Below are 18,353 nucleotides of genomic sequence, written 5' to 3'. Positions count from 1 at the left end.
TACTTAATACGTCTACTCTTAAAAGATACAGTAGCCCAAGTCTATGGCATTCCATAGTTAACAACTCTAAGGGATCTTTCCTCAACTGGAAACGTGCAGGAGGCTTTTATACCATACACTATACCCTGTGCCTCGAGTGAGATTGTATGTCAGAAGTGAAACCGACCACTCTCATCCTTTACCACCCTACCCCCACAGCTGTGCAGTGCATTTTCAAACACAGTGAGGAATTTCCATCCTCTTGTCAATCTGTTGAATCTTCTTTTCTTAGAGTTCCTGTCTACTATTTTGGCCACAAGGTTGATGTTCTGGATGTGTGATGATGTGGAACCTTCGACTGCTCTTTGCCATTGCTGAAAGTTTAAGCAATAAATAGTGAAAACAGTGGTTCAAACATTCCACTTTGAAATGCTTAATTATTACATTTGAACCATTCATGACTCAGTGTTGTCAGCACTTGCAATCCTATGCGAGTCCTCTAACAGTTAATTTATGTTATTCACACAGTTCACATGAGATGTTTAAATGTAGAAACTTCTAAATATCATACTCCATAGCTTACAGGATACTTTGTGGGCCCTAGCCTCTTTAACATGACCAGATTGAAGATTCACTGGTATTTGACTCTCTTCTATCTCAATTTTTTGAGCCCTCAAATATTGTTTCTTCATTTGTAAAGGAATTGAAGAAGCTCAAGGTATATTAAGTTCTTGATTGTCATGAATGTCTTCCTACAGCTTGAATGCAATAAGTATACAAAGTAATGCACAACATAGATATTACCTAGTCTTGTGATCCTTTACAGCTGTGTTTTTTTAAAAGAATATCATGCAAATATAATAGCATAAATTTGTGTAAGAGTGAAACACCCCAGGACATTTCACAAGATGGGAAGGAATTGAGAATCCTGGTAATTGAGAAGGAATGAATAAAAAAGCTTGGGGAAGTATATGTAATAAAAACAAAAAAATGATTGAATTGTGAGGTACTGTCAAAGAAGGAATTTGTTTTAATGTAGCACCATGTTATGTTCTAAAAAGGTTCCAAAGCACTTGTGAATTTCTTTTGAAGTGTAATTGCTGTTGTTATGTAGGTAGGATGTGTTTTTGAAGTGATTCAGTGCCTAAGCCAATTATCTGGTTTTAAAGATTTCATTTAAATTGATCATTAAGAAGTATACCAGATGTGAATATAACAGGAATGAAAATTACTTTTGAATATATGATATGTTTCTGTATATAAATACTGTATTTTTGCTGAGTTTAGTGGATAAACATTTTCCTTGGAGGGTTCTCCATCCCATGGTGGATATGATTACTACATGCATCAGCATCTGTCCTGGCAGAAGAGGAGACAGGACTGGCAATGTGGTGCCACTTATCAGAAATACTGGCAACCAGAGCTTCCTTGACTCCTGCAGAAAAATGAAGGCAAACTCATGACCCAGAGGGAGATCTATTGGTGTCGGTTTCACAGAGTTGGTCAATCTGAAAACTAGAAAACTTTGGGAACTTAACTATTTCAACTCACTTTGGGGGGAAAAAATAGTTGGTTGACAACAGAACAATAGGTGCTTCCCCAATACTTTCGGATAGGATCTACACGCATTTTGGAAAGCATGTCCTGACGCTGAGAGGCAGGAGAAAAGCTTGTAGCCAAGGATCTTGGGTTTTCACCCCTTGACCCAATGCAGTTGGTCAAACAATTTAGAAGCTCAGTGAAGGAAATCAGTTAAATGAGCTGAGTGATGCTGAACATTGGAACACTTCAAACACGAGCGCAGATACTAAGTGGGTGCTGTGCTAACAAGTGCCAGTTTAAAAGTCTGGGCTTCGCTTGCAATTTTTGAGCTATTTGATGCCTTCATCCTTTGACCAAGATCATCCCCTGGGTTCCAAGGTGATAAGATGGTCCCAGTCCTCAGCCTCTCTCATCTGATAGATTTCTTTATTAGCTGCCCTTGTCTTTATCTGGTTGGATGAGCTGTACCTAACTGTTGATTATCATGATTGAATTTACCAGGGGTACAAATCCCAGCAACCAAAGGTTTAGCATGCAAGCCCCTGGTTATGTGCAGTTTTCCTGGGAACTGTGTGTGCAACCTCCATTCATCCACTTCCACAAAGCGTAGGTGATGGTGTGGCGGGTTGGGAGTGGAAGTATGCTTCCTGGAAAGGGCATTGGGGGTCCTGGTGGAAGTCCAGCAAAGGAGAGGTCTGTCTTCCGCTCCAAAGGTGAGGAGATCTCGGAGTCATCAGATGCACCATGTAGTGAGGAGATCATGCAGGATATCACAGCCCCTTGGCCCTTTGATTGGCCGACGGCATGGTTACTCTTTCAAATATTGCAACCTCAACACCAGCAAAATGTCCTCAACACATTTTATCTACCATCGTAAGAAATACTGACATCTAGACATACTACCCTAATTCACTGACACCGCTTACAATAATGTGAGGCATCTCATACACACAAGTGCACCTGTTAATATGGTCATTCCCAATCAACGCACTTTCTGTTCCAGGAAAGAATGGTGCAAAAGCTGACTGGGGAAGGATAATCACACTGCCTCTGAGGAAGTGGTAACTGACCATGATTGGAAGGGAGAGTGAGAGAAGCTGTGGTCAGAGTGAGAGCGTGGGATGTTTCACCTGGGTGTGTGTGGCCACCCTACCTTTGTAATGATGAACAATTGTTCCCGGTTTCCTAATCGCCTCACTCCCAAGATCACTGTAATCTCATTGCACTGTCCTCCTGCAGTGCAACTAATGCTGCACCCAAGCCCTTCTCGTTGTCCCATTACAGATTCCCAGGAGCAGGATTTCCCTCTCGCCACTGAACAAGTTGAAGGCCTTGATCCCTGGAGGAATCGAGGTTCAGAGGGATGCATTGGACACCAGTAGGCAGTAGCCACGCTGGATCAAGGGGACACCACAGGATGTCACCTTTCTAGGAGCTGAATCACATTCTGGTTCTGCTCTCAAGTAATCAAATGGGGATCTTGCAGAATATATCTGCCGAAGAATGCTGGTGAGTGTGGCAGGCCAGACAATGGTACATTGTGCAACAGCAATCTTGTACGAAAGCTCACCAATCGTATCTGGGAGAGAGCAGGATTCTGCCTCCACCGTGGTGCTGGCTGAAACCAAGCTGGACCCCTGGAGCCTGATATCATGCCACATCTGGTGACCGAGGTTCGACTGTAATTGTAGCAGTTTGCGTGAAATGCTGCAGTGGGAGCTCCCGATGCAGCTGTGGGCTGTCCAATTGAGAAGTGTTTGCAGAGCATCTCCAGTGTCCAGAAGCCTGTCACTGGGCAAGTTGAACAGAAGCTGCAAGTCACGATGTGGGTTGTGGGGCAGCAACCCTCTGGGCTCTCGCAGGTTGTCAGCTCTCCAGCCACTTTACCATTGTCCTTTCCACTGTCTGACGTTCATGCAGCCCTGAGGCCCAAACTGGGATAGTGCAGTCAGAGGCAGGACCACCACAGTCCACAGGGTCTCTGAACCACCCTCTGCAGATTCCCAGCAATCATCCCCCTTGCCTGATGTCACCACTGGAGATGCACAGCATGCAAGCATTGGATCAACTGAGCGCCACTTCCAGAAAGCCACTAAAGGGAAGAAGTTTGTGTTTTTCAGTGCTGGTTGTACCACGTTTCTTGTGCTTTTGATGTAGGTAAAATGTGGAGCATGGGTAGCAATGGAATTGGTAGACTGTTTTGTGATTCTTCTGGGAAGGTATTGAATGGATTGAGAGATGATGGATTGCTTGATGCATTGCAATTCAAAGAACATGAGTTGTATCGCAGATGTGCTGACAAGTTCAGTGATGGAGGGTGACTTTCAAAACCACTCTCCAATTAAATGGCAGCAGTTGTCCCCTCTCCAATGTGACCCCTTTGGTCCAATTATCTCTGATCTCGCCTGCTCCACCTCCTCCTTTGCTCCCTTTACCTTCTGCTTCCCAGCCTGATCTAACACAATCGCTGCGAGCAATGACTGACCCCTCATGATCTCCCAGATTGTGAAACGTAGCAAATCCCGATGAACCAGGACTCGTCTTCTACCAAGTACTACAAGGCCGCCCCTGCTTCAGGATCTCTGTAATCTGCTACGTGGTAAGCTGACGTCTATGATTTTCTCGAGAGACTTGCGAGTCGTGGCATCATTGGGTAAATCTAGGAGCTAGCCGTGCACATTGCATTGGGATTAAAATGTTAGCAAGTTGGATGACTGTATCATTAAGATATATCATATAAGTCTCTGGGTGGCAGGTAAACATCAGCGTGATGTGCTTCTGGTTACTGCAGACAGTACATACGTTGAAGGCCTGAATTCCTTTCCTGTTCCCTGTCGTTATAAACAGAAAGGGAAAGGTGATATAAAGTAGCCAGAGTGAATTCTATTTCTTTAAAAGATTGTATGTCAGTAGTTTCTGATTTAAAAATTGCTACCATCATTTCAAAGTAAAATTGTTCCAATAAAATGGGGTTTTACCTCCACTCTGCAGTTAGCTGTGCTTCGGAGCTGACACTGGGGTAGGGGGTGGTGATTTTATTGACGGACTTGTGTTTGTTTGCCTGTGTAATCGGTGATGACCTGGACCGTGGCGAACCTTTTGGGTTGTGTTGAGTCCTATGCACTTTGTTGCCAGGCAATGATCTATAGTCAGTCCTCAGAGCTGTAGTGCTGAGTGGCTTCCCTTATACGGAACCACTCAGAAGATTGTGGGATGTGACTAATTTCTTGTGCCTAAAACTTAATGTTACTATGACCTTGACTCCCACAGGCAATGTGGTCCTGGTTGTGCTTTGACGCCTGACTCTTCCTTCCATGAGGCCATAGATCCCTGTAATAGAAAGCTTGGTAAAGTGCATCCTCGTCCTGATGACGTGATAGAAGAGCAATGCTGTCTTAATGGGGCCTCCTCTGCTTCTTGGCCTCGACCCCTGCTGCAGTGCCTCATTTAGAGCAGGGGCATAGCTAACAATGAGCCTTTGACCACAAACTCACTTTCCTCTTGTGACTAGAAGGAGTACTCTTTTTTTGTGATAGTGAAGGCCTCACAGTGTGTTCCAGAAAGTCTCCTGTTGTGTTCCATAAATCCTCTTTAAATCTAATGTATTCAGTGACTCTCAATCAAAATGAACATTGAAAGCTGAGCATGTATTTAAGTGGCACTTGAAATCCTCAGCATCAACTCCCATTCAGCTTGTAGCATGTTAGAAGAGGTGGTTAAATGAAATGTGCAGCCTCTTTAATGAGTGCTAGCAGGCAATTTAGTTGTCAATCAGCCCCATTCCACTCTGCTAGGCAGCCATTCCCACTCGCACTTCTCCTCCTTAACCAAGAGGACAACCACATGGCTAAACTGGCATTCTAGCTCAAGGCCCTAACCTGACCATTCAGGTTGTTTGCATATAAAGTACCTGGACAAAAGTACCACTTCCTCTGTCTGACAGCCCCCCCACCAGCAATGTCAGCACTGAGGAGCAGTGCAGAAGGAACTATTTTACAGGGACTATTTTGTTTTGAATGGATAATGATGGCAATTTTAAATCAGGTCTTTAAAAACGAATCAAATCCTAAAAAAAAATTTTGCAAAATTGAGTGTTTTGAAGCATAATCTGTTTGCCATCTGTCTGCATGCAATTATGTGACCAACCCACTTCTGAAGTTCAGGTTGAAATATGCCTACGATGCAGGAAACTTGTTCATCCTTGTCTACAGAAAATGTTTGTCAAATGCTTTTTCACAGAGCTGGTGTCCATGAGAGAAATATTCACTTACCATTTATTCAGTGAAATGAGGTTAACTGAAGTGTTCTTCTGGTTCCAAATATTGTATTGATGCTCTCCAGTACCTCATTAGAAACTACTGGGATATTTTGTTGTCAGTATTTCCGCCATTCCTTCATTGCCTCTGGTTAAAAAGTGAAATTATTTGGAAATTCCAGAAAGGATTCAGCCATCCAAGAGTTTATGTTCTTCTGACATGAAAATCTGACCTTGGTTTAATTAAAATGGATATTCAACAGTAAATAAATGTACAGTGTGAGAATCATAATTAATTGATTGGACTGAAAATGTTCCAGTAAATAAAAATGGTCCATGATCAGGCTGAAAATTCAGCAGACAGAAGGTGGAATTGTGAAAACAGATGCTGACTTTTTTTTTGAAACGACACTGATGATCAGCCTGGCATTGTTTCAGTTCTATGTTCAATTTAATTAGCTTTTTTTTTGCTGCATCTTGTGGCTTTCTTGAAGTCTTCCAGCAAGCAAGGATGCTTTCAAATTTGAAATAAATGCAGTATCATGTGAATGAACAGGGTGTGAAAGTAGGATTTCTAATGTTTGTTCCTTTTGGTTGGCAACATTTTCTTTTAATATAATGTTTTATCTGCATGTTATTGCAATTCACTTCCTTGCTGTTTGGTTCTGCACACTGTATGACTTTTCATTTCAAGTGGTTGCTTTCAGTGAGGCACAATATTTTGAGAGGGCAGGAAAGACAGCTGCAGTAATCATTAATGTATTGCAACTATCTTTGTACCCGGTTTGAAGCAGACAACAGAATTTCAACAGGAAAGGCCATTCATTCATAGTCATATTAAAGTTCACTGCTGAATCAATATTGATTTATGTTTGCAATAACAATTTACTCTGTTGTTATTAAATTTATTTCTGATAATTACATTATTTGATATAGAGTTCCTGTGCATATGTCTGTTTTGTGCATCACTTTGGTTTGTTTCGAATATTTTCTCAGTGTCTGTTGACCCCTTCATAAGGATTTTCAGTGTTTCACAATTATCCTCCCTAATCCTTATTTAGGATAAATGCTATCTAATGTGAGGGATTTATTTGATTTGGGTTTCCCTATAGCTTCCATCTCACTTACGCTGGGGGTGGCATGTTACTCAAGAATTTAACTCCTGAATGGACAAATGAATCATTCAGAATATTCAGTTATCCCTGAGAAATGCTGTCACTTCCAAATGGAATTGCTGGTGTTTCCCCATATAATCATCAGGAAGTTTGGGTCTCCTGAGTAAGGTTATGCAAATACAAAAATCCTGAATGTCTTGGGAGGTCCTTATTGTTCCAGGCACGGTAGTGTACCGGTTAGTGTAACGCTATCACAGCACCAGCAACCCGGGTTCAATTCCGGCCAACTTCCTGCAGTTTCCCAGCAGCCAGAGCTGGGAAAGCACCAGATGAACCTGCTGCAGTCCAACCTGGCACAGGCTCAGTGACTCCATTGACCTCAATGGACAGGAATGTCTGAGCAGTTTACATATTTTTAATCATTTTTTTAAAATTAAGACTCTTCAAAATAACTGAATACATCAATATTTCTTTTCAAAGAACATAAAAAAAATCCTAACAATATGACTAATCTTCAAGAAGTTTGAATGTTTTTCAAAATCTGACAGTTCTGAAGCAGGTAAACTGGGAGGCTTCAATTATCCACTCTCAAAGTTCCATTGACAGAGCTTGCTGTCTGCAGCCAGGAAGCTCTGAGTTGCGCAGAATCTTTCCAATCAGGTTGGAGTCAGTATCAGGAATCAAGTTACTGCAAGAAGACCTGGTCCAGGTAAGTGTGAGCCTAGCTGGAGCAGAGGAGCAGCAAACTGAATCGACCTACTGCTCCCAGGAAGTTGAGTTTGTCTCATGTTTGGATCCTTTATCAACTTCACCCCACTTCTGGTGGTTCCCTTCCTATTATAGCCCAGAAAGAATTCTTAAAATGGGGTGTTTTGCCTCTACAGGTGGGCTAGTCTTCACCTTTGATATTCCTATAATCATCAAAAGGGTAAATGGAAATATTACCTGCCTCAATCACAATTTGAATGTTTTTCTTTTTACATTTGCCTATTTTTCTGATTACAACTTTACAAAGTTCCTTGGGATATTTATCAACATTTGATATGTCTGATCAAATTTTTTCATTCTGTTGCTTTCTCCCTCCAACAGGGTGAGGGTTCGTCTGTTCGGTCACTCTCACATCTGGGTTTACGCCACCTCCTGCTCTCCACACTCTCTCATTTCTGAACATTCCATTCCCCGGATTTAACTTAGTCCTCCCAAAAGTTTCCATTATATTATCATTCCCTACAATTCCCATTTCTGATACCATGACCAAAAAAAGTTCCTTGTCTTGTTCATTGGTTCTTGATACTCTGCTTCATGTAGAGACTACAACATTGTTGTGACGACCTATGCTCAATGTGCATCATTGAGCCAACTTTCCTCAGGAGTATGCTGGACTGAATTCTTCTGAGTTACCACTCCTGACATGTACAAAACCAGTCACTTGGCTGTCTGTACTTGATGTATGATACTGGTCTTTTGTGCAAAGGTTGTTATGACTAGCCACAGAAAGGAAGCACAAAAATTTCCAATGTTCCAAAGAGTGCAGGGCATAATGTTTTGTACCAAAGAGTATCGGAGAGTGTTGCTTTGCTTTATCTTAATTATTCCAATGTGTCAGGTTTACCTTGTTCTGTATGGTCATTTCTGTGTGCTATAGACTAATTTGAACTAGTTCTTCCCAGCACAGATTACCCTGACTCTTTAAATTGCAGCTTATATACAAAACTGTTGGATTTAGGGTGACAGTGTTACAACTCTGACTCTATAACTGCAATTCTGGAAATTTTCATTTATTCCTTTTGCAGATTCTCACATCTGCCACTGAATTTCTGTTAGTTTCCTGTTAGATCACTATTTCTGTACACACACTGTTAATGTGAGAACTCCTGTTGTGGCAGGAAATTGCAGTGTGCCCATTTGGACCATTTTGTTCCAAGGGTTTGGGATTTTACATTCATATGTTTGTATTGTATGAATGTACTTGGCCCCATTATGTTTTTGCTATTCATTAGCACCTATGCCTGGAATAGACTTCAGCTAGAAATGTGAAATGTTCTATAATGCTAAAACAGTGTCATGCGTTTTAAAAGTAGTACATGTTATATTAGTTTCTCTTTATGTAAGTGCGAATTGGGGAATGGAACACACAGAACTTTGACTGGGATGTGCAAGATGGTGGACAAGTAGGGGCATGGCTCTCTAAATAACCATCCCAAAAAAACATGGTTGTTGACACGTGCATATATTCACCCCAAAACATTAGGACACGTGCACATGAACTTCCAAGAGCAGGCAAGTTTAAAGTCCTCTGCATTCCCTTGAGCTCCAGTCACATGACACTAGCCAAAGGATTTGAACCAAATAATGTTTGCCTTCAGTGTTACTTTTTCAGCCAAGCTGTCAGAAGAAGTGAGAGGTAACAAAGCTAAAGGAATGAGCAGACAATAGTGCAAAGTGTATAAAACTCACCGGATAAGGACAGCTACAACAAAAATGGTGAAAAGTTTATGAAAATAAGCTGCAAAAAGCTAATATTAAAAGAAACTCGAGGGCTACCAAGATTGATATGCAGTTTTTACAATTAAGAAAAGGGGCTAGTTCAAGATAGTGTGGCATATTTACTTATCACATGCATTCATTCTTAAATAAAAAGGAAATGACAGACTTGTATAATTGTTTGTCTTTAGTCTTCACAGGAGAGGAAAAGGATAACATACTCAACATCCCCGGGAAACCAACAATGAAACGAGGACTAAAAGTTACCAAAGCTAAACTGAGCAAGGAAACAGCAATTGGAAAAAAATCGTGATGTAATAGACTGACAAATCTCCTCCAGGAAATGATATTTTCCACCTCAAGGCTTTAGAGCAAATGGGTGAAAAAGTAGCAAATGTTTTAGCCATAATTTTCCAAGCTATCAGAGCAGGAGGAGAATCACCCCTTTAGACTGGAAAAATTGTAACTGCATTGTTTCGGAAAGGTGAAAGGATGAATAAGGAAATAATATTCCCGTTGGTCTTCTGTTGTGGGGAAATTGTTGAAATTTGAGTAGAGTAATCTGACTGGAGAGAGCTAAATGGGTTGGTAAAGGGCAGGGCATAGCTAACTAATCTGATTGAAGGAATTAGAGTTGTGCACACTGTACAGACAAAGTTTATATGAAATTCCTGAAAATATTTGGGCAGGTTCCATATTAGATATTGTAAACTTGTAGAATAGAAAGCAAATTATTCATCTGATTATTAGATTTGGAAGGAAGAGACTGATGGTATTCCATAAGGAACTGTACTCAACCACATTAAGTTTGGTGTAATCAGAAAATTGTGAAGTTTTATTCTGTATTTCAATATCCAAGTCATTTATATATTTAAAAAAAAAGCAGTGGTTCCAGAGCTGAACTCTGGAGAATACCAGTGTCCACTTTCTTCCAGGTGGAAATTCCATGACTTGCCATTTTCTGTCCTGGACCCAATGTTTAACTGAAGCTGAAATAGACTCTTTTTCACAAGCCTCAGTTTTGTAGTGGCAGAGTAAATAACGTGGACAGCAAAATAAAATTTTAAAGACACTTTGATATTGATAAAGACGAGACACAGGCAGTGTGTTCACAATGGTAGGAAATGCAGAAGGGTTTGCAACCTAACAATTACAGCTGAAGGCCATTTAGGACTGAGATGAGGAAAAGTTTCTTTACTCAAAGAGACATACGTAAAGCTATGGAATTCTCTACCACAGAAGGCATTTGAGATCAAATTATCTGATATATCCAAGGAAGAGTTAGATAAAGTAAGATAATAGCTAAAGAAGTGAAGGAATTTGTGGAGAAAGCAGGAATTTGGTGATCTGCCATGATCATGTTGAATGGAGGAGCTGGATGGCAGACCAAGGGGCCTGCTCCTCCTCCTAATTTTTATGTGTCTGTTTTTCTGTGATTAAGTGAGCCTACGTAACTGTAGCAGATTACTTTCACACAGTCACTGTGAGGCTTTTGATTCTGAACGAGAAAGAACAGACCCAAAGATTTTTAAATGATGAAAATCTAGGAACAATGGAGATCCAAACAAATGAGAATAATCACTTATAGCTAGTGTTCAGCTCCAAACCCCACCTCCACACGAATTTTTGATTTTACTCGCAGGCATATTTTCAAGCATTTTGAAATCATCTCTCCAGGCTGCCAGCATGAAATGAGTGTTGCCACTAAATTTAAAAACATTGAGTAGAATCTAATCATAACCGAGACCATGCTTTATATAAAAAAAATACCAAAATTAAGCCCTCAATGGCTTTGTTACACTGTTATATTTGTCTAAATGAAATGATGATTGAAGATGGTTGTTAATTCCCAATGCGATGCCGGGATATAAGAGTAGGTTTGGTAGAAAGGTTTTGTCACAAGCTGATGGCTTCATTTGAAGAGTAAAAATGCAATGTTAAAGTAAATTTCCATGGCAATAGCAACTGAAAGGAATGTTTAGTTTACATCCCAACAACAAACCTTGCGTCATGTGTGTTTATTCTAATAAAAAAATCAAAAGAATTTCAAATGTGCTTTCTAAAAACGTTCTATTGTAGAATATCTGCAGTCAACAATATAACATATAGCTCTGTAAATGAAAACATCAAGGTTTATACTGCATAATTATATTCAGTTATTTCAAGCAGTTTGGTTTCTTCACAGCTTATTATTTACCTCCTACTGCCTCCTGACTGCAATTAGAAAGCATTATCTGAGGTTTATTTAGGATTTCACTGTAAAAACCTGCTGTTGGTGAAAAGCAGGAGGCCTAAGACTATAATCATTTACTGGGTCTTAATTTGGCTGCAGACTAATGCATTTTTCTCCTTCAGATCAGCAACATATTACAGATGCTGTTTCTTAATTCAGTTATTTCTCATGAGTTTTTTAAAAACACACTTTTATATCATGTACCTCTTTTAAGATGAATTGGCTTTTTTCTGGGGGCTCTCCTCCTGCCTCACCCAGTATGAAATGCTACCAGTTAGATTGAAAGTTGAACAGCAGTAACTCAAGTGGGATCTCCACACAGTGCACAAACCCAACCTTTGCTTGAGTTTTGAGCCGCTGTCTCTGTCGCATGTCCAAATGCGGGGATTGGCATGTACATCTGTACTTCACAGGTAAAATAAGTAGTGACAGTTGTATTTTTCTTTGAGGCTTCAATGCTAGTGAGCACCCTTCATCCAGAAACGCATTTGCCTTACCTGTTCCCAAAATCTGTGCACCTTGGTCTCATTCTCAGTCCAAGTGCAACACTATGAAAGATCTAGCTATACTATATATACTGGTATTGGTTTATTATTGTCACTTGTACCGAGGTACAGTGGAAAAACTTGTCTTGCATACCGATCATACAGGTCAATTCATTACACAGTGCAGTTACATTGAGTTAGTACAGAATGCATTAATGTAGTACAGTTAAAAACAATAACAGTACAGAGTAAAGTGTCACAGCTACAGAGAAAGTGCAGTGCAATAAGGTGCAAGGTCACAACAAGGTAGATTGTGAGGTCCGAGTCCATCTTATTGTATAGCTTATTAAAGTTTCTATCAGTATAATGTATTAAGCACAAGTAATTTACGTGGTTTACTGCAAAATAAAGAAGGTTAATCAAGCACCAACAATAATATTTAATTTATCTGTTTGTTCTTGGGATACGTACAAAGCTGGTAAAAGTGTTTGAGTGAAAGCCTAGTGATTGGCTTTCTCCTTTGAAATGCTGCAGTCCTTGTACTGATGGTGCTGCTGTGAAGTTCTTGGAAAGGTATTGACCCAGGATTAATGAAAACTGCTCAAAGATGTGCAAATTAGAATTGTTTGTGAATTGAAGTGATGGTGAAATAAAAATAGAAAATACTGGGAAACCCAGCAGGTCGGGCAGCACCTGTGAAAAGAGAAACAGCTAACATTTCATGTCTAACCTACAGCCTGCCTGCTCCTGCCTTACCACTTCCCCTCACCTCTTTACTGGCCATATCACTCTACACGCTCCGTCCTGATGTAGAGTCTCGATCTAAAACATCAATCATCCCTTTGCTTCCACAGATGATGCTTCAAATGCTGAGTTCCTCCAGCTGTGTTTTTTTTTTGACAACATTTCAGATCTGTGGCCCTTCGTCAGAACTCTCTCACTTCTGTTCTCCCAGTATTTTCTGTTTTTATTTCAGACTTAGTGTATGCAGTTTTTTGATTTTCATGAAGTGATGGTGATCTCACTTCTTCCTCATCTTTGTATTGCTGCAGACAATAGAAGGGCAATTGTTAAAGTGGGCCTTTTGAGTTGCTGCAGTAAAGAAATGATGTATGTGATTTATGCCATTATTTATGCCCCTTCATAATTTTTTGGGACTTGCTTCGCAACTACTCCAATCAAGGAGTTGCAATAAAACTTTCTTTCAGCTGGAACGTAGGAGATTGAGGGGTGACCTGATGTATATAACATCATGAGGGCATAGACCGGGTGAAGGCACATCGTCTTTTTCCCAGGGAGGAGGCAGTAAAAACAAGAGAGCATAGGTTTAAGATCAGAGGTGAGAGATTCATAAGGGACATCAAGGACAGCTTCTTCATGCAAAGGGTGGTACTTATTTGGAATAAGCTGCCAGAAATAGTGGTTGAGGCAGGCACATTAATAACGTTTAAAAACTATCTAGTTAAGTACATGGATAGGAGAGTTTCAGCGGGCTATGGACCAAACCTGGGCAGATGGGACTAGCTCTCTGGGCAACACAGTCGGCATGGGTGAGTTGGGCCGAAGGGTCTGTTTCCCTGCTGTAAGACTCTAATTCTATAAAAAGCAAGACTTGCCTATCAGCCTTTCAGATCCCCAGGACATTGCAAAGCAATTTACAGCTAATTATTTTTCAATTCTTGCCATTGTTACAATGGAGGAATTATTGTAGATCTGCCCTCCATTATATAATTCATCTTTCTCCATTATAATCTGTAGTGATCATGGTACATATAAGCTAGTTTTCCTTCTGTTGCTACTTGACTATCAGTCATGCGATTAGGGATATTAAAAATATCGTCCGGTTACATTTAAATGAAGTGCTAATGTGTTTTCTGATTATGTCCTGATTATGACTTGTTGAAAAGCAGGGATTCTTAAACTATTGCTCAATAGTGTCAGTAAAAATGCTATTATAAAGAGTTCTTTTAAATAATTTAAAAGAACTGTTTTTCTTTAATATTTGGTAACTGTGAATACTAAAACTGTTTTGAAACAGCAGCAGGAAGTACTTCCACACCCCCCTAAATTTGCATAATTCATAAATATACTGCTGTAAATATGGGACATTGCGTTGTCTTCATTTACTGTACTGAACATATCATTACATTCCTATCAATATTTCCATAATGTTAGTTGCTAAGCATTCCATGATTGGTAAGCTTGAGTGGTTACTGCACAAGGTCCAGCCACTCAATGACCAATACTGGAAGGACCCTAAGCTGTAGTCTTTCCCACTGAGACCTTGTGTTGGCTGCAGCAAGCCTCACTGAGGGCTTCTGTCCTCTTCCTTTCCAGTCCCGATGAAGGGGCTCAGCCTGAAACGTCGACTGTTTATTTCCCTCCATGGATGCTGCCTGACCTGTTGAGTTCCTCTAGCACCTTTTGTATATTGCTCATTGTGAACCTCATCATGCATTCCTGCACCTTGGAATGTGTCAGCTGGTTTCAATGAAGACCAGTAAGTTACAGGGAGACCAAAGTGCATCTTTCATTGAGTTGCCAATTTTCAGCAGCAGTTGATGTTTGTCTGGGTGTGAATCCCTTGGAGTGGCTCATAGAGCACAGAGTCCTGCGTTCTGCACCCTCGTCAAAGACCACAGTATCCCTTTCTAGCAAACATACACTCCAGGAGAAAATAGGTGACAGTCTCATTGCACTGCAGCCACTTTGAAGGCAGTGTGCAGTAAGATTGAGACTCTGCCGTACGTGAAGTATCTATCAGGGAAAGCCCTGCTCTTAAAGTGATGCAGGATCGTCATATTTGGATTAAAATATTCTCTAGTTATGTATAATGTCAAATTTATTGATCTGTTAATAAAATAAAAATTGAATGTTGGAATAAACTTGGAATTAATTTGAACAACCTGCTCCATTCTAAGGCTTGCATCTCTTTGCTCATCATTTATGACTACAGATCCCTGAGTGCAATTTCTGGCAGCCCATTTCCCAATCCCAACCCACAACCCCATCCTTAACAGCATAAGCTGAAATATTTTGTGATGATTGTATTCATGTAAGTGAAAAATGACCATGCTGCTTCCACTTCACCAGTGTGCTTACTGCACCTAATGAAAAATGCAGTAGAAATAAAGAATGAATTATCCATACCAAGAACACTCTCAGATGGTACAATTTACATGGATCTGCACTGTTGTAGGAAAATCTGGACCTACTGTATGTTTTTATCAAGGGTTTTTCTTGATGCTGTTACTTAAAGACCACACAAACATGACAAATCCTGTTGGTCCAATTAATATATTTTGCTGTTTTACAAAGGCATACCTTCTGGCAGTACCGCCAAGAAAACCCCAAAACTAAAGTTGGTGACCCTCCACCAGATGGTCTCCCTGGTTTCAACAGTGGCGTCATGCTGTTAAATCTAGAAGCCATGCGTCGGTCAGATCTTTACAATCAGCTTTTGGATGCGGAGAAGGTAAGAAAACTTGCAGAAGAGTATCATTTTAAGGGCCACCTTGGTGACCAGGACTTCTTCACATTGATTGGAATGGAACACACAGAACTGTTTCACATTTTGGATTGTACAAACAAACAGACAGCTCTGCACCTGGTGGCGGGATCACGGATATGCTGATGTCTTTGATCTGTACTTCAAATGTAATGGGAAAGTGAAAATATATCATGGAAACTGTAATACTCCAATCCCAGATAATTAAACAATATTTGAATATGTTTACCAATGCTTCACAAGGCACAACATTTCCTTTTGCTGGGAAATTTGTTTTATAAGAATCTCTCTTCATTTTGGAAATTCTATTTTTATCTCTTATTTGTTATGCCTTTTGATCTCTGCCATGTTATGAGTGACAGCCACCAAAATAATAAATATATTGCGAGAAAAACTATATTATTGAAATGGAATACATACTGGTAAACCTAAATTCTCATTAAACTTGTCACTCTTTTCCAGGAATGTGCACGTCTATAACTTCTATATGCAAATCAATATTTTGTTTGTAAAGCAAAAATCTGAAATGATGGAAATCTGAAATAGAAACACAAAATTCTGGGGATACTCAGCAGGTCAGGCAGCACCTCAATAATAACTCTTTCTTTGTCTCCACAGATGCTGCCTGCTCCTGCTGATTATTTCCAAGCTTTTTCCATTTTTATGGTGATATCTTCTTTGTCTACTGTTGTTTTATTCCCACTTCTCATAGAGCAACTGTGTTAAGGGCTTGCTCCAGGGAGAATCCTTGCAAGCCTACGCTTCTTCCCACACTTGTTCCTCATTGTGTTGTTTAAAATATATTTTAAACATCTGTCTCTCATTGATTTTTATCAGATATATTGGTTCTTTTAAATCGCTGCATATCCTGCATAAAGAAATGTTCTTTCTTGCTGCAGCTGGTTTTGACTTTTGCACCATGTCTGAAGCTTTAAACATGTAAGAACCTGAATGGTCTTGACAGCATGTATGTGGAGAGAATGTTTTCTCTTGTAGAATCTAGAACAAGGGGTCACTGTTTAAAAATGTGTTCACTCGTTTAAGACAGAGGAGAGGCAATTTTTGTCTTCCTAAGGGTCATTATTCTGTGCCTCGAGGAAGAGAATTCAGTGAAAGCAGATTTGAATATTTGTAAGGCAAAGGTAAATAGATACTTAACAAGCAGAGAATGAGAGATTACTGTAGGCAGATGGGAATGCAGAATTGACATTACAATCAGATCAACCATGATCTTATCAATGGTGGGTGGAGGGTCAGGTTTGAGGGACCAAATGGCCTACTCCTAGCTCCTTGTTCATATATTTGTAAGGAACATTTTTGAAAAAGAACATTTTGCCTGGAGTATACCTTAATTGATCTGAACAAGACTCGACACGAAAAAGCTAGAAGGGTGGAGAGACTCCCATGTACATTGTTGTCTCTTTCTTTATAAGAGTCAAATTTCTCTATCAGTTCTTATAAATATACTTTCTCTATTATTTGTGCACATCCATCGTTTTAACTTTTTAATTTAAATTCTATCATTTTAATAGATTTGGTATAATTTGAATGGTTTTGGAAGTTTGCATTCCGGGTGATATATTCATTGTATAAGCCATCCATTCATTGTTATTTCATGTGTAACAGTTTATGCTGAATGAGTAAAATGAGCTGAACAGTACATGCAATTTATGTATGAAATATTTGGATCCTACCATTGTGCATGACAATAGTTGCTTGGACCAAAGAACATTTTTCTTTTAGCTCTTCATGCAGCATTCATGGTTGACAACTGAAAAATTTAAAAAAAACAAAAAAAGAGGGTATTTGAAATTTTATGCATAAAGTTATTGCAATCTGAAATCTGTGTTTTAGCTCTGTATGCATGAAAATGGTGCTGGGGGCCCAATGCACTGTACAGCTTGCAAACTGAGTTGTTTAGTTGAAACGCATTCCTGAAAGAAATGAGTGCTACTTTCCACCTAAAATAGTTGGAAGAATATATTGACCTTCAGAATTATTTCCTAAAAGGTTCCTAAATTTCCTGCATGTTATTAAGTTTGCTCCATACCAACATACAACAATGTTAATGGGTGTGCCCATTTAAAGACGGGTATATTAATATGGATAACTGTCAGATTTTGAAATAGGACAAAAATGAGTCACGTGGGATTGCACATGGGTTATAGATGCTGTTTTCCTTTCCACAGTCCCCATGGTGAAATTAAATAGTTAAACAGTGCTAGATATGCTTGTTTGATGGAATAAAGGGTCTTAAACAAGAAACATTATCTGTTTCTTTTCACAGATGCTGCCTAACTTGCTGAATGTTTCCAGCATTTTCCAATTTTATTCCTCAAGTTACTCGCGTTGAGACTGCAAAATGCACTTGAAGGCAGTCATTGTAATAATTGGGTTTGGGTGCTCAACAGCTTAAAAGATTCAAGCTGATCAGGAGCATCAAGTTGAATCTCCTGTTGCTCTTCGCTCACCTGTTCTCCATACTTCATCAGATGCTTCCTTCTGCTCTGCCGAAGTAGCTCTATCTGTGACGCTGTTTACCACCAATGGAAGTGGATGATTCTTTGCATTCAGATGAAGGATGATGCCTTTAATGTACTAAAACATTCAAAGTTGTTTCATAGGAGTGTTCTAAAACAAAATGTTATAGTGTGCTGCATGAGGTCATCATAGCGTCACACAGCACAAAAACAGGCCCTTTGGCTCACTCAATCTGTTGCAACCACCCTATTTTACGCTAATCCCACCTTAT

At 39.8% G+C, this 18,353-nt stretch overlaps 1 protein-coding gene across 1 annotated transcript in view; it reads left to right on the top strand.

Annotated features, from left to right (window-relative positions):
- Positions 1-17,844, top strand: part of xxylt1 (xyloside xylosyltransferase 1) — a 115,085-nt gene extending 97,241 nt beyond the window's left edge. Inside the window, 2 exon segments of the mRNA XM_052018031.1 lie at positions 15,412-15,679; positions 15,681-17,844. Of these exon segments, the coding sequence (XP_051873991.1) occupies positions 15,412-15,679; positions 15,681-15,809 (397 nt within the window). The 3' untranslated portion in view covers positions 15,810-17,844.
- The last annotated feature ends 509 nt before the right edge of the window (positions 17,845-18,353 follow it).

The sequence above is a fragment of the Pristis pectinata genome, chromosome 6 (assembly GCF_009764475.1).
Source record: "Pristis pectinata isolate sPriPec2 chromosome 6, sPriPec2.1.pri, whole genome shotgun sequence".
In the NCBI taxonomy this organism is placed as follows: domain Eukaryota; kingdom Metazoa; phylum Chordata; class Chondrichthyes; order Rhinopristiformes; family Pristidae; genus Pristis; species Pristis pectinata.
The sequence above is the reverse complement of the archived record's forward strand: the minus strand, read 5'-3'. Positions and strand labels throughout refer to the sequence as shown.